Genomic DNA, 16272 nt, shown 5'->3' with positions numbered 1-16272 from the left:
AGACATCCTTACTAATTAAGAATCTGTCAATCTCCACCTTATAAATATCCATTGACTTGGCATCAACAGCCTTCTGTGAAAATGAATTCCACTGATTCACCACCCTCTGAATAAATAAATTCTTCCTCGTCTCCTTTCTAAAGGTATGTCCATTTATTCTGAGGCTATGACTATTGTCATGGTTCAAGAAGAGAACACATTACCCTCTGCTCAAGGACAAACAGGCATGGACATTAATTGCTACATTTTCAGCCTAGGTGAACCACATGACTGATTGAGGGACAATGTGAAAATGATATCGTGGAAGACCACCTCCTCCGTTGCTCAACCTGACTCAGGCTCTCAGGTCTTCTAATTTTAGTAACAATTGGCTTTGATGCAAATGCTAGATCAATGAACTTCAATACCATCTACAGATGGTACCTAGTGCGCAACATAATGTTGTCGGCTGGGTTCAACAATACCGAAGAGATGATGTAGAGGAAAGATAGAGAATCTTGCATCATGGTGTCAGGTCAACAACCTAGCCCTTAATGTCAGCAAGATGAGAGTTGTTTGTAGATCTAAGGAAGTGAGTGGGTGTCCTCCTCAACAAAGTAGCTATAGTGATGGTCAATGGCTTCACGTTCTCAGGCATTCATATCATCAGCAACCTAAGTCTCAGCTTATTTACATTCATATATATCCGATAAGATTTGGCATGTTCATGAGGATTCTCTTGAACCTCCAAAGATACAAAGAAACATAGAAAATAGGTGCAGGAGTAGGCCATTCGGCCCTTTGAGCCTGCACCGCCATTTGATATGATCATGGCTGATCATCCAACTCAGTATCCCATCCCTGCCTTCTCTGCATACCCCCTGATCCCTTTAGCCACAGGGGCCACATCTAACTCCCTCTTAAATATAGCCAATGAACTGGCCTCAACTACGTTCTGTGGCAGAGCATTCCACAGATTCACCACTCTCTCTGTAAAAAATGATTTTCTCATCTCGGTTGCACACTAGGTACCATACACTGTAGAACACACTCTGACAGGATGCATCTCAGCCTAGTATGGGAACTGCTCTGGTCATGAACAACTGAACCTTCAGAGAGTGGAGAACACAGCCCAGATATTCCATCCAGTCCATCCTTGGTGTATTATGTCAGAAAAGCAGGAAGTATAGTCAAGGATGCCCGCAATCTCCACCATTCCCTTTTATCTTTTCTAATTTCTGAGAGAAGATATGGGAGCTTGAAACCTTAGATATCCAGACTTAGGAAAAACATATTTTTCACTGCTATCTCTTTCATACCTCCTTCCCAGATATCTTGCCATGTACTCTTACTCTGAATCTATCTCAGTTATTCCATAATTGAACTTTTTTTGCACTATTTGGATTTGCATTTCAATCTTGCATCATTCTACTGTTTTGCACTTATTGTGTAGTTATTAGTAGATTTATCATTACTATTTGTGCACTGTTAACTCTGGCAGCTTCATGGAATACTATTGCACTTTAGTGTAAATGACAAGAATCTAAATCACAATGTAATGTTTGTTAGTAGATAATAATTGCATCCTATGGTTGCTAAAGATACACTTAGACAATTATTTTGACATGTGATCATCTTGGTTTTAATTAGTGCTTGTTAATTGGGCAAAGATGCGATTAATTGAACTGTTCTTTGGGAGATGAAAGGGGCTTGTAATACCTCACACGTTTACCACATCAGGAATGATCTACTCGGACAGGGGGGAGGTGGGGCGTTGCCATATTTCTGATAAACCGTAACACTTAATTAACCAGAAACGCCCGTTGGAACAATACTGCCCAGTAGGTTATCGGTATTTGTTTTAGAGCATAATATGTGATCATTAAGGACTCTATGCCATTTCAGTGTAATATTTTGAAAGTTGATAGTTTGGAACAATGTCTAATAAAAACGAGAAACTGCACTAGGAACTGTAGATGCGGGGATCTTGAGCAAAACACAAAGTGTTGGAGGGTCTCTATTTTGAATTTGTAATTTTAAATCTCCTGTAGTTTGTAAGTTCAGGTCATCTTGATTCATTTTTTAATCTTTCAAACTTTTATATTAAATTTCAAACACAAAGTGCTGGAAGAACTCAACGGGTCAAGCAACATCTGTGGAGGAAATGGACAGACGACGTGTCGGGTCAAAGTAAAGATCCCGAAAGGTCGTCTGTCCATTCCCTCCACAGATGCTGCCTGACCCACTGAATTCTTCCAACACTTTGTGTTTGGAATTTAATATTAAAGTTTTGCATTTGAATTATTTAAAAAATCAAGATTAATTTAACTTGCAACGTACACGATATTCGGATTTCGATTTAAAATTACAAACTCAAAATATAGACCCTAAAAGATTTGGAGATGCAGGTTTAAACCAAAGTGCTGGAGTAACTCAGCGGATCAGGCAGCACCTCTGGAAAATAAGGATAGGTGACGGTTTGGATCGGGACCAGACCCATAAAAAGGCTTCAGATCTCAAATACTTGGTGTAAATGAAAATGTCCATATGCACAGGTGATCGAGGCTGCGTCGGTGCCTGAAGCCGAAAGCGACTGATTGATAAGATGTGCGTGTGGTACTGCTGTCTGTACACTTCCTGGAATTTCAAAGTGTATTCTCAAATATAAATTACAGCTATACAGCTTTACTGATCTTCCCAGGCAAGAGTCTAGCCTTCTGATAGCCGCGGGCCGATATATTCGCTTCCGTGCAGAAACGCAGTAAATGTTTATTTAGTATGTAAATCGACGAGGCCGTCGTGTAAAAAGTGTAAGCATGAATGAGAAAGTTATAGATCCTTGTCAGTCTGAATGCACTGATATATAATCTAAACTCTATCTTTTGTCCTGCCACGGAGAAACGACGCTTTGACATAATCACTTAAGAGCATAATTGTTCCGTTTTAACTGTATAGTATCCGTCTAATTGTCACTGGCGCACAATGAATTGTGAAATTTTTAGCTTATGCTTGTTTTGGGGGCTAGACCCCATCAATTTTCTCTTCAGCATATAAAAGTCACTTTGACACAAGTTAATCTTCGTCTCATCTGTCCACAAGACCTTTTTCCAGAACCGTGGTTGCTCTTTTAATAATAATAATAATAATAATATTTATTTATATAGCACTTTTCAACAAAACCAGTATTTGAACCAAAGTGCTTTACAGAGATTGATTAAATTAATTGAACAGATCAATGCAATAAATCCATACAAATCAAAAAAAGAGAAAAAAGAGAAAAAGAAAAAAGACACAGAAACAGTACACTATAGAAATCAACATGAAACTGATTGGCAAACTATAACCTGGCCATGCTATTTTTGCAGCTGACCAGTGGTTGGCATCTTGCATTGCAGCCTCTGTATTTCTGTTCATGACGTCTTCTGCGGACAGTGGTCATTGACAAATCCTCACCTGACTCCTGAAGAGTGTTTCTGAACTGTCGGACAGGTGTTTGGGGATTTTTCTTTATTATAGAGAGAATTCTTCTGTCATTAGCTGTGGAGGTCTTCCTTGGTCTGCCAGTCCCTTTGCGATTAGTAAGCTTACCTGTGCTCTCTTTCTTCTTAATGGTGTTCCAAACAGTTGATTTTGGTAAGCCTAATGCTTGGCTGATGTCTCTAACAGTTTTATTCGTGTTTATCTCTCATTATGGCTTATTTGACTTTCATTGGCACAACTTTGGTCCTCGTGTTGATAAACAGCACTAAAAGTTTCCAATGGTGATGGAAAGACTGGAGGAAAGACTAGGTGCTGCGAGCTCTCTTATACCTGCATTAAGGAGGCAATTAAACACACCTGAGCAATTACAAACGCCTGTGAAGCCATATGCCCCAGACATTATGGTGCCCTGAAATGGGGGGGACTATGCAGCTGTAATTTCTACGCGGTGAAACCAAAATGTATAAAAATGGCCTTTAATAAAATCTGACAATGCGCACTTTAACCACATGTGATTTTTTTTCTATTACAAATCTCAAATTGTGGAACACTGGGGTAAATAAATAAATGATGGGTCTTTGGCCTAAACATTATGGAGGGCACTGTAGTTGTATGGGGGAAATAAAAAGTAAAATTCATCGCGTTTCCACGCTGCATCTAAGGAAGTTAAAGTTGTTCTGTTAATTACTTGATGAAACGTTAGACATCCGGACCCGAGATCTCTTCCTGGCAGGTGATATCGCTGAACGTATGTAACCCTGCTTGCTATTTCCATTCGTTAATCTTTAGTCGCTTTAATTTATTCGGGATGTCTCGTACTTTTGATCAACCGGCTGTTAAGAGGAAGTTAGGTTGAAACTGCACCTCACAGGCAACCAGTAAAATATGTTCTCTAAGACCATCTGTAGGCAGGCCAGAAGAGTATATTCGCGTCTTAAGTTGCTTGGGTAAGTTCACTGGAATTTAGAAGAATGAGAGGGGATCTTATAGAAACATATAACATTCTTAAAGGATTGGACAGGCTAGATGTATGAAAAATGGTCCCGATGTTGGGAGAGTTCAGAACCATAGTTTAAGATTAAAGGGTGGGCCATTTAGGACTGAGACGAGGAAAACGTTTTGCACCCAGAGAGTTGTGAATCTGTGGTATTCTCTGCCACAGAAGGCATTGGGGGCCAATTCACTGGATGTTTCTAAGAGTTAGAGTTAGCTCTTAGTGCTAAAGGAATCAGGGGGTATGGGGAAAAAGCAGGACGGGGTACAGATTTTTGATGATTAGCCATGTCATATTGAATGGCGGTGCTGGCTCGAAGGGCCGAATGGCCTAATCCTGCACCTATTTTCTATGGTTCTATGTTTCTGCACATAAGCTAGCGCCCGGCCGATGTAGACTAGAAAGTAGACAGCCCCAAAATGCTGGTGTAACTCATCGAGACAGGCAGCATCTCTGGAGAGAAGGAACGGGTGCGGTTTCGGGTCGAGACGGATCTGAAGAAGGGTCTCCACCCGAAACGTCACCTGTTCCTTCTCTCCAGAGATGCTGCCTGTCCCGGTGAGTTACTCCAGCATTTGATGTTCATCTTCGGCGTAAACCAACATCTACAGTTCCTTCCTACACAAGATTAGAACGTAACTGGGTTCAAAGAGATGGAAACATATCCAGTTCAATTACAAAGGCACGTTTGAGGCACATTTCTCGTCACGATGTGATCCGTTTTTCGAAAATATATTGTATCAGCCTAACAACGCCAGAGACCCAGTTAGATCCTGACCTCGGGTGCTGTCTGTGTGGTGTTTACACGTTCTCCCTGTGACCGCCGGGTGCTCTGGTTTCCTCCCACATCCCAAGGGGTGCAGGTTAACCCGCCTCGGTCAATTGCCCTCAGTGTGTACGGAGTGAATGAGCAAGATGGATAACGTCGAACTGGTGTGAACAGGTGACGGATAGTCGGCGTAGACCTGGTGGGCCAAAGGGCCTGTTTCCATACTGTGTGGTACAATCAATTAATGTGATTTAAATGTTAGTGAAAATAACAACGTCAAGAAGACAGGCCCTCGAGTAAAATTGGGAGGATCACTCTCAATATACGTTTGGGATTTAGATCACTATTTACAAGTTATGCAAAGAGCCGGATTAATGTTCCTGGCAGGTGCAGCGTTAATGCACATTTATAAAAGCGTTCTGATGCGCCGTGTATTACCGAGCTTGTCAGTGCGTTGCTGCGGCGTGTTTGTCTTTCATATAAAGTTTCAGCTATTTAAAATTCTAAGCACAGGGCGGAAATTATCCTCCTTTCCCTTTTAACCAACCGACGGAAGCAAGTAATTACTTTTTTTTTGGATACCATTTATTTTCTGGCGTTTGCCTTCGTGACAATGAGGCAAGTGATGTACACTTTAATTTTAACAGGAATCTGCTTTTTGGCAACAAGCGACCACGACTGTGATGTTATTCCACTGTGCAAAGGGTCCATCAGTACATCGCGTTCAGACAAGGGAGAATCTCCCAGTAAATCTCCCAGCAATTCTGCGAGCTGAGAGCCACACATACAGGGATCGCATCCCTTCAATACCCTGAACGAGAGCATGCGTTATCTGACATGTTCTCGAGTTACTCCAGCATTTTGTGTCTATCTTCAGTGTAAACCCGCGTCTGCAGTTCCTTCCTACACATGTTATTTACACACCTTCCTCCAGAACAGTTATTGACCGACTGTCAATAACTTCAGTCAAGGAAGCTTTGTGGCTCAGGTATTCAATACTGATTTTAATGAGCGTCAGATATATACGCGAAATAAAACCCTGCGGATCATATGAGAGGGCGTCTGAGCCCTTCGTTAGCTGATGGCTCCGATACGATGATTTTGATCAAAACCTATATGGGTTGCTTGCGACACGTTATATTTGCAATTCTACTTGATATGCTAACTAGAGAGAAAACAAATAAAAGCATAAAACAGGCCAGTCAGCCCACGTTCTTATTTTTCAAAAGAGTCATCCAAATTGTTGCCCCATCCACCTCTTTGCCGCATACCTCTGTACCAGCGCGTTCAATTATCACCTTGTAACACACTATTATTCAACCTGCTTATATCCTCGCACCGGTCAGTGCATAATATCACTGTGATATATTTGTGCATTCATTCACACGTACGCCATCATTAAACCTCATGGCTTGATTATTATCATTTTATTAGGTACATCACGCCGCCGTCTATATTTTGTAACCTCTCTGAACTCAGTGTGCTTTGGTTGAAGTTATGATTAACGTGTTGCGGAATAGCTGTCGATTAAACACAACACAAGCAGCACCTCTCAATTCGCGTTTGGCAACTTAGTAAAATTGGACAGCTATTTTCCCCGGCGTGCTACGGGATTTTTTTCATCAAGATCTCCGCTGGGGCAGTGAGATAAGAGTGAAACCGACTGGGGAGGTGGGATAAGAGTGAAATGCGCACGTTGACTGAGATATAGTTGGACACCGGAGCGTCGACAGTGCGTGTACTTACAGGTAAGAAGTCAATGGGCTTAGGTTGTCCGGCACGGTTGCAAGCCCGAGTTCTGAGCAATCGACCCACAGCAGAATGCCATCTTCCTCGCAGTGGCACAGAGGTGGGCACGAAGGGCTGGCCAGTGCCTGACTAGAGCACTCATAGCGAAGGGCAGTGAGGACGAACAGCGAGCAGAACAAGAACATTCTCCTTGTGGTCTGATGGCAGCCAGCGTGCGTTGGGTCTGTGCGGATGTCAGTTTCAGCAACACACATTTGTGGGTGTTAATCTCAGCAAAATTTCACTTCTCCTCTCTTTCCCACTGCATTTACCTATTGCAGCACAAGGCAAACACACGTTTGTCTTATTGGCTGACGTCGCGGACTGAAGTTGATGATTGATCGTCGAGGGCGGAGTTACAATTTCTTCAGCACATTCCCGATAGGGTTGCCTCGCAAATACTTCATTTATAGTTAAGCTCCAACATTTCATTTTCCCTCATGCACCCTCCAAAAATAAATCTGTCATCATTTAAATCAGTTCCAGTTTCCCAAATTGCTGACTCCATTGTATATGTTCACTGAAAATAATTAAAAATGGGTTATTCCTCTGCATTATTTTATTCTAAGTGAGAAATTGGATAATTAGCTTTAGATTATTATTGGGGAATTTCTTCTCAATTGAGAGCACGAGCACAAAAGGCTTGGTCTGTAGCGATTACACAGATACAAAGCTGTACAGCGAAAAATAACCAAGTTAAACATTAATCCTGCGAATGAATGTGGTTACAAACTGTACGATTCTATTGGTGTAGTATCGCCCGAAAGGCGCCAAATCACAAATACTGTAATAGTTAACAGTCAGAGCCAACTTTTATGAAACGATTGGGTTTAGAAACATGTGCAATTTGTCGCTGCTAATAAACCTATCGCCAGCATTGAATTCTCAGCTGGAAATGTCAGGACTGATCAGAATGGGTAAGGCGATGTCAAAGTTCTGCGTCCTGTGTTTTCAGGTCAAATAAATCTGAAGTCATTGCATAGATTAAAAAACCGCACGTTTCTCTCTCTCTCTCTCTCTCTCTCCCCCACCCCCACTCCCTCCCCAATAAACTTAATACAAATTCTATTGAAGCGTGCAAGGTTTGAAACAATGAAATGGAGAGCAGCCTTTCACAACTAAGTGGTATTGGCGCCTGGTTAATTATAGAGCACAAGGATATCGAATAGTGACCAAAACCACAGGCACACACACACACACAAGCATAAATGTCCTCCCACAGTCTTGTTCCCCGTCGATGTTTCTATACCCGTTTTTATTTGTACCTCTCTTTCCTATTTTCCTTCTACGTTGGCTTCGTTCTGGATACATTATTTTACTCCACCCCACAACAACGCTGCCTCCATTAAAAAACATGTATCTTTGACTCACGAAATAAAAGTGATTATTTTTATGTTCTGTTGGATGTTGGGCAGAGGTTGGTGGGGAAATTCAGACGCAACCACTTGAATGACTGGAGTAACAACGGGATAGGCAACATCTATTGATTGAAGGAATGGGTGACGTTTCAGGTGGAGACACTTCTTCAAACTGAGTAAGGGGCGAGGGAGATAAAGAGGTAAGGAAGTGTAAGGTGCGAAAACGAGACAAATGGGACGGAGATCAAGGAAAATGTAGAATTGATCATTGTTAGCATGGAGTAGGTAACAACAAAGCAAACAGATAAAATATTACTTGAAGTTAGAGAAGACAATATTCATGTGGAAGAAGGAACTGCATTTACTGGTTTAAACCAAAGATACACAAAAAGCAGGAGTAATTCAGCGAGACAGGCAGCATCTCTGGAGAGATGGAATAGGTGACGTTTCGAGTCAATACCCTTCTTCAGTCTGAGTGAGAAACATCACTCATTCCTGTCCCGCTGAGTTACTCCAGTTTTTTGTGTCTATCTTGTCAATAATTATACCTTGTGTTTTCTCTCTCTCTCCATCCCTTCCCCTTCCCAGTTATCCGACTAATCTGACTGTCCCGTTCACATTTTATCTGCTTGCTTTGTCCCAGCTAACAATTATCTGTTCTACATTTTCCTTGAACTCCACCCCCTTTGTCTCATTTTCACACCTTACATGTCCTTATCTCTGAATCAATCCTCTACCCTTACTCAGTCTGAAGAAGGGTCTCGACCCGAAACCTCACCCATTCCTTCTCTCCAGGGATGCTGCCTGTCCCACTGAGTTACTCCACCATTTTGTGTCTGTCTTCAGTTTAAACCAGCATCTGCAGTTCCTTCCTAATACTTGAAGGACCCTTTGGGAACAATGGAGTGGAAGCTGCGACAGGCCACCTTGACAAGATAACAAAGATAATGGGATCACCAGGAGGAATTGCCACTCCTGGCTGTAGAAATCCTGTATGGTTCTGGTTATCTTGCATTGGGGAGCCCAGTTGCAACCATGGGGAAATTGTGTTTGACCTGGCATTGGTCAAAATAAACTTCAAGTTCCTATGAAAATTCATTTGCTTGATCACAAACGTAAAATGTTTCATGGAGCAAAGTCTTTGTGGAGCATAATAGACTGTGACTCATTTTCTTCACTATTCTTTGATGTACTTAAGATTGGTAGTCTGTCAATGTAGATAAAAACTGGTCTTTTTCTTTTATAAAAGCAAGCCTTTGTAAAATTATCTATCCCTTCAACTGTGAATAATCCAATGAAAAATGACAGATTTTGTTTGAAAAGGTCTTTGCTGAACTGTTCAATACTTTTAAATATGGGTATTTTTCAAATACCTTATGTATCTGTGCAGAAAAGAAAATGAACACAACTTCACAACATTTTCAGAATTCACATCTACAGGGTATCGTGACTAGATTTCTCAGTAAGGCATAAGTCAGTGTACTTCGTAAACCAACAAACAAAATTGTAAACATACAGGAAGGTCAATGGTTTAAGGTGTAATCCACATGTTTAAAATGTAATGGTGGTTTGGTTATTGTAACAAGGATTATGCTTGTAAAACCAACAGACATAAGAGGATGGACACAAAATGCTGGAGTAACTTAATGGGCCAGACATCATCACTGGAGAAAAGGGAATCGATGATATTTTGGGTCAGATCATTTTCAGGTCTGATGAAAGGTCTTGACCAAAATGGTCTGAAGAAGGGTCTCAACCCAAAGTGTCACCTTTTCCCTTTCTCCAGAGATGCTATCTGATCCGCTGAGTTGCTCCAGCATTTTGTGTCGATCTTCGGCATAAACCAGCATCTGCAGTTCCTTCCTACACAAACATGAGGAACTCAATCTGCACGAGCAGGCGAGAAGAGCGTAGATGGGACATCTTGGTCAATATGGGCAAGTTGGAGATATTTAATATTTCAGCATAGGCCTTTTTAAACAAAATCTTTCATTTTTCATTAGGTTATTCACAATTGAAGGGATAGATAATTTTATGAAGATTCAAACAAAATTCAGTAGCTGTATAATGCAAGTGTATTTGGATCAATGTTATATTGCAAGTTATCATCTGGAAGTCAAACTCGACATATGAGAATTGTTTGCTTTAGTGTGCTGTTCCTCATTCATCTTACACCTTTATCTTTAATGTTAGCAAAAAATGGGTAGAGTCATACAGTACAGAAACAAGCCCTTCGGCCTAACTTCCCCAGGTACACCAGTCCCACCTGCTCATGTTTGGTCCATTTCCTTTGAACCTTTCCTATCCAAACTCCTGTTCAAATGTCTTTTAAATATTAGCGAAAAATGGAATCATACACCAGGAAATAATGGAATCAACTTGAGAAACTCTGCGGGTCAGGCAGCATCTCTGGAGAAAAGGAATAGGTGAAGTTTCAGGTCAAAACCCTTCTTCAGGCTGAAGACTTGGCCCCCACAGCCTTCTGTGACAATGAATTCCACAGGTTTGCCACACTCTTACTAAAGAAATTCCTCCTCTTCTCCTTTCTAAGGATACGTCCTTTTATTTTGAGGCTATGGCCTCTGCTCCTCGATTCCCCCATTAGTGGAAACATCCTCTCCGCATCCACTCTATCCAGGCATTTCACTATTTGGTCATTTTTCGAATGAAGTCCCTCCTCATCCTTCTAAACATCAGTGAGTACAGGCCCAGTGCAGTCAAACAGTCATTATTTGTTAACCACTCAAACTTGGGATCATTCTCGTATTAGGCAATTCCAATCTGAAATTCAGACTCTGCGCTGTGTTTAGAAACATAGAAACATAGAAATTAGGTGCAGGAGTAGGCCATTCGGCCCTTCGAGCCTGCACCACCATTCAATATGATCATGGCTGATCATCCAACTCAGTATCCCGTAACTGCCTTCTCTCCATACCCTCTGATCCCCTTAGCCACAAGGGCCACATCTAAAGCACGTTTGCTTTAACGTGCTTATTAGTCCTTTTTTCTTAATGTTATCAAAGAATACAGATGGAATACAGAATAGTAAAGTATGGAGTCATGAAATCAGAGGGAGTACTGGTGGAGAATTCTCTAAAAGTTAATTTGAAAGTTGTATCGGTAGTAAGGAAGGCAAATGCAATATATTTCAATGGACTAGAATACAAAGACTGGGATGTAAGGCTGAGGCTTTATAGGGCACTCAGCAGACCATATTTGAAGCATTGTGAACAGTTTTGAGCCCCATATTTGGGGAAGGATATGCTGGCATTGGAGAGGGTTCAGAGGAGGTTTACGAGAATGATCCTGGAGATGATTTGGTTAACACAAGATGAGCGTTTTTTTGTTTTTTTAAAGGCACTGGGCCCGAACTCACTGTCGTTTAGAAGAATGAGGGGTGGGAAACCTCATTGAAACTTATCAAACAGTGAAAGGCTTGGATAGAGAGGATGCGGAGGGGATGTTTCCACTAATGGGAGAGTCTGGAGTGACAGGTGACATTTCTGATCGAGATCATTCTTCTATCTGAAGAAGTGCCTCAACCCGAAATGTCATCTGTCCATTCCTTCCACAGATTTTGACTGACCCACTGAGCTCCTCCATCAGTTGCATTTAACAAAAAATGCTTTTAATACTATAGTTACTGGTTTGTTTGGATAATTGGGTTGCAATTTAGCTTTAATATTCTCAGGTGTCAGGAGGAGGAGGAAAGTTATTTAGCAAATTTTACATTGGTGGCATATCCTAAGATATTTAATGCAAAAGCAGAACATTTATGGTAGCCCTTTGTTATAGCTGCACAGTGGGTGGCTTACAGTGCCAGAGACCCGGGTTTGATCCTGACTACGGGTGCTTTCTGTACAGAGTTTGCACATTCTCCCCATGACTGCCTAGGTTTTCCTTGGGTGCTCCAGTCTCCTCCCACACTCCAGACATGCAGGTTTGTCGGGTAATTTGGATTCTGTAAATTGTCCCTAGTGTGGAGGATAGTATTAGTGGACACGCATCGGTGGTCGGCACGGACTCCGTGTGTTTTTCAGCGCTGCATCTCTAAACTAAACGTATAAAATTTAAACCGCACTTAAAGCTTGTAACATTGCGATTTTAATTTGGTACTATTAATATATTTGATGTTCTATAATATAAGAGTGATATCAAAGTCAGAAATACTCCATTCCCTGCAAAATGCTTTGTGAAGTTCCAATAGAAAGCGTAATTACTTCTTTCCAACTATGGGGCATGTATCAAATTAAATCCATACACATAGTTATGAACATACAGATTTGGATCACAAATTCAGATAATGCGGTTGGAAATATTTAATTACCATCATTTTAGTATTAGACAAGTATAGGTTTACCAACATAAAATGTTTGCAGGAGGTTTCCAGAAAACATTTCTAGAATACATCAGTCTTTACATTAGACTTTGGAGATACAGGCAGAACAATTCCTTCGGCCCACCAAGTTATACCAACCAACGATCACTCTGGCACTATCCTACACAACAGGGACTATTTACAACCTTACCAAAGCCAAATAATCCAAAAACGTGCACGTGAATGTGGAAGGAAACTGGAGCACCCGGAGAAAAGCCACACGATCACAGGGAGAACGTACATACTCCGTACAGACAGCACCGGTAGCGAAGATCAAACCCAGGTCTCTGGCGATGTAAGGCAGCAACTCTTCCGCTGCACCACTGCTCCACCCTTCGGCAGTACTCCATTGATTATGAAATGTATCAGGATGCTCTGAGATTATTAAAGAAGTGACTTGGTCGTTTGGATTCAGAACTAGCTAGGGGGTAGCGGTGGAAGGGTGTTATTCTGGCTGGTGGTCTGTGACCTGCGAGGATCAATGTTTGTGATAAACATGAACAACCTGACGGTAAATGTGGATGCATTGGTTAGAAAGTTTGCAGATGGCACAAAAATGCTGACACAGGAAAGTTGTTGAAGGGTGTAGATTATGTACAGATATGGGTGGAGAAATGGCAAATGGGAGTTTAATCCAAGCAACTGTGAGATGTTGCACTTTGGGAGGTTTAAAGTAAAAGGACAGCATTAAGTGAGGTACAGAGAGATCTTGGTGATCCATATCCAAAGCTTCCTAAAAGTGGAAAGACATGTAGATATAGTGGAGAGGTAAAGAGAACGTATTGTAAACTTGCTTTCATCAGTTGGGGCATTGAGTATAATGGTCAGGAAGTCATTTTGCAGGTTTATAAAACTTTGATTTAGCTACAATTATTGCATGTAGTTTGAGTCACCACATTACATGAGGGAAGATGCAGAACAGTTTTATAAAAATGCTGTCTGGATTAGATAGTATCACCTATAAGGAAATAATCAGAGAGTTATACAACATGGTAGCAGGCCCTTTGGCCCAACTTGCCCATGCCGACCAAGACGCCCCATCTACACTAGACCAACCTGTCTAGGGCCCATATCCCAATAAACCATGTACCTGTCCAAATGTCTTATAACTGTTGTCATTGTACCTGCCTCAACTACCTCTTCAGGCAGCTCATTCCATATATCCAGAACCCTTAGTGTGAAAAAGTTGTCCCTCAATTTCCTATTAATTTTTTCCCCTCTCACCTTAAATGTATGTAATCTCATTCTATAAGCCCCTACTCTGGATAAAATATTCTGTTTATCTACCCTATCTATTTCCCCTCATGATCTTGTACAACTCTATAAGAATACTCCTCATCCTCCTGTGCTCCAAGGAATAAGGTCCTACCCTGCCCAATCTCAGGCCCTAAACTACGATCAACATCCTCGTAAATCCTCTTTGCACTCTTTCCAGCTTGGAAAGATTGGACAAACTTGAACTGTTTTGTCTGCAGTGCTGGAGTTAGAGGGGTGACCTGATTGACGTAGATAAAATTATGACGTATAGATGGGTAGAGAGGCAGACCTTTGTTCCCCAGGGTGGAAACATCAAATACTCGAGAGAATAGCTTTGAGATGAGAATGGGTGAAATTTAAAGCGAATGTATAGGGCATAATTTTTCATACAGATAGTGGCGGGCGCCTGGAATGCACAGCCAGAGATGTGGTGAAGGCAGATACGGTGGTGATGTTTAAACGTTTTTTTAGATAGGTACTTGATTATGCAGGGAATGGAAGGATATGTATCACTTGCAGTTTGGAGGGGATTCATTTAACTTTGCAATGCGTTCAGTACAGACATTGTGGGGAACATTAGGTATGTTCCTGCACTTTGCAGAGTTAGTTTAGTTTAGAGATACAGCACAGAAACAGGCCCTTCCGCCCACCGAGTCTGCACCGATCAGCGATCCCTGCGCATTAACACTATCTTACATACACCGAGGACAATTTTACACTTATACCAAGCCAATTAACCTACAAACTGTACGCCTTTGAATGTGAGAGAAAACCAAAGATCTCAGAGAAAATCCGCGCAGGTCACGGGGAGAACGTACAAACTCCATACAGACAGCACCCGTAGTCGGGATCGAACCCGGGTCTCTGGCACTACAAGTGCAGTAAGGCAGCAACTCTACCGCCACGCTACTGTGCCGCCCAAAGTTCCATATTTTTTCTACCCAAATAAATTCAGGACCAAAATATTATGAATATTACAAAATATTTGAAGAGGGAATGTAACTATTTGCATCATCTGAACGTAAAATGGCAGAGATGAATGAATGATGAAGGTGGGGTAGTGAAACATTGAAACAATGGCAAAGAAACCAAACCAAATGATAATGGACACACTTCATTAAAGACCGAGAGAGAGGAAGGCAGCAGAACCAACAAAATGTTCATGGTGAGATAAAGAGTGTGGAATCACAAAATAGAGGGGAACAGAGAAAAATCAGAGAATTACGTGAAAAGTGAGAAAAAGTTAAATGTCAAAAAGAAAGAAATTTGAATTAGCATGGAAAAATCAATACATTAAATAGGACAAGTGTAAAAGAAAATTAATATCATGGGTAGGCAATACATAAAAGTCTGAAGAAGGGTCCTGACACAAAATATCACCCATCCTTTTTCTCCCGAGATGCTGCCTGACCTGCTGATACTCCAACACCTTGTGTCTATTTACAGTATAAACCAAAGGGTTTCAAACGTTTCACAGGTCTTTTATTGTCACAACATACAGTGATATGCAAATTACCATACAACCATACAAAAAAAAGGCACACAACTTAAAAGTTAACATAAACATCCACCACAGTGGATTCCCCACATTCCTCACTGTGATGGAAGGCAAAAAAAGTCCAATCTTCGTCTTCTTTATTCTCCCATGGATGGGGCAGTCGAACTATCTGTTGGGACGGTCGAAGTTCCTGTGGCTTGGAGTTGCCGAAGTTAGTCTCTGTTCGTGATGTTAAGTCCACAAGCACCCACGATTGGAGCTCCAATATCAATCCCTGGCAAAGGAATCGCGGGCTCCGCGGTGAAGATCACTAGTGTCGGTCTCCAGCAAAGGCCGCCAACTCCACAATATGGAAAAATAATACATCTCTGTCGAGGTAAGAGATCAGAAGAAGTTTCCCACAACTTCCCCACCCAGCATCTGCTATTCCTGTACAAAAAGCTATACATGTAGGATATCAGTATGAATTTTGAAAAATCTATCGTCAGGGACAGGTCAGTCTGCTTGTAGTTTGATAATTAAACTGAAAACTTCGATTGAAACCTCACATTTAGAAGAACTGATATACTCATGTATGATACACGTGAGTATATCAGGGGAGGGAGAAAAAGCCCCTTTTTAGGCATCATAGCTTGAGAGAAGACATTTGGCATTTAGTTTCCTTATTTTACCTCTTGTTGAAGACTTTGATTATTGTCCATTAATGCTGTATTTCAGGATTTAAATCAATTGTGATTGAAAGGGACACACATAGATCATGATGCATTCAGT

The 16272-nt window shown here is 41.3% G+C and overlaps 1 protein-coding gene across 1 annotated transcript in view; it reads right to left on the bottom strand.

Annotated features, from left to right (window-relative positions):
- LOC129708659 (leucine-rich repeat-containing G-protein coupled receptor 6) overlaps positions 1-7333 on the bottom strand; it is a 249491-nt gene extending 242158 nt beyond the window's left edge. Inside the window, exon 1 of the mRNA XM_055654554.1 lies at positions 6969-7333. Coding sequence (XP_055510529.1) covers positions 6969-7225 — 257 coding nt within the window. The 5' untranslated portion in view covers positions 7226-7333. The remainder of the gene's footprint in view (positions 1-6968) is intronic.
- Positions 7334-16272: the final 8939 nt, after the last annotated feature.

Source organism: Leucoraja erinacea, chromosome 24, assembly GCF_028641065.1.
Source record: "Leucoraja erinacea ecotype New England chromosome 24, Leri_hhj_1, whole genome shotgun sequence".
In the NCBI taxonomy this organism is placed as follows: Eukaryota; Metazoa; Chordata; class Chondrichthyes; order Rajiformes; family Rajidae; genus Leucoraja; species Leucoraja erinaceus.
Note: the sequence above shows the minus strand (reverse complement) of the source record. Positions and strands in the feature narration are given on the sequence as shown.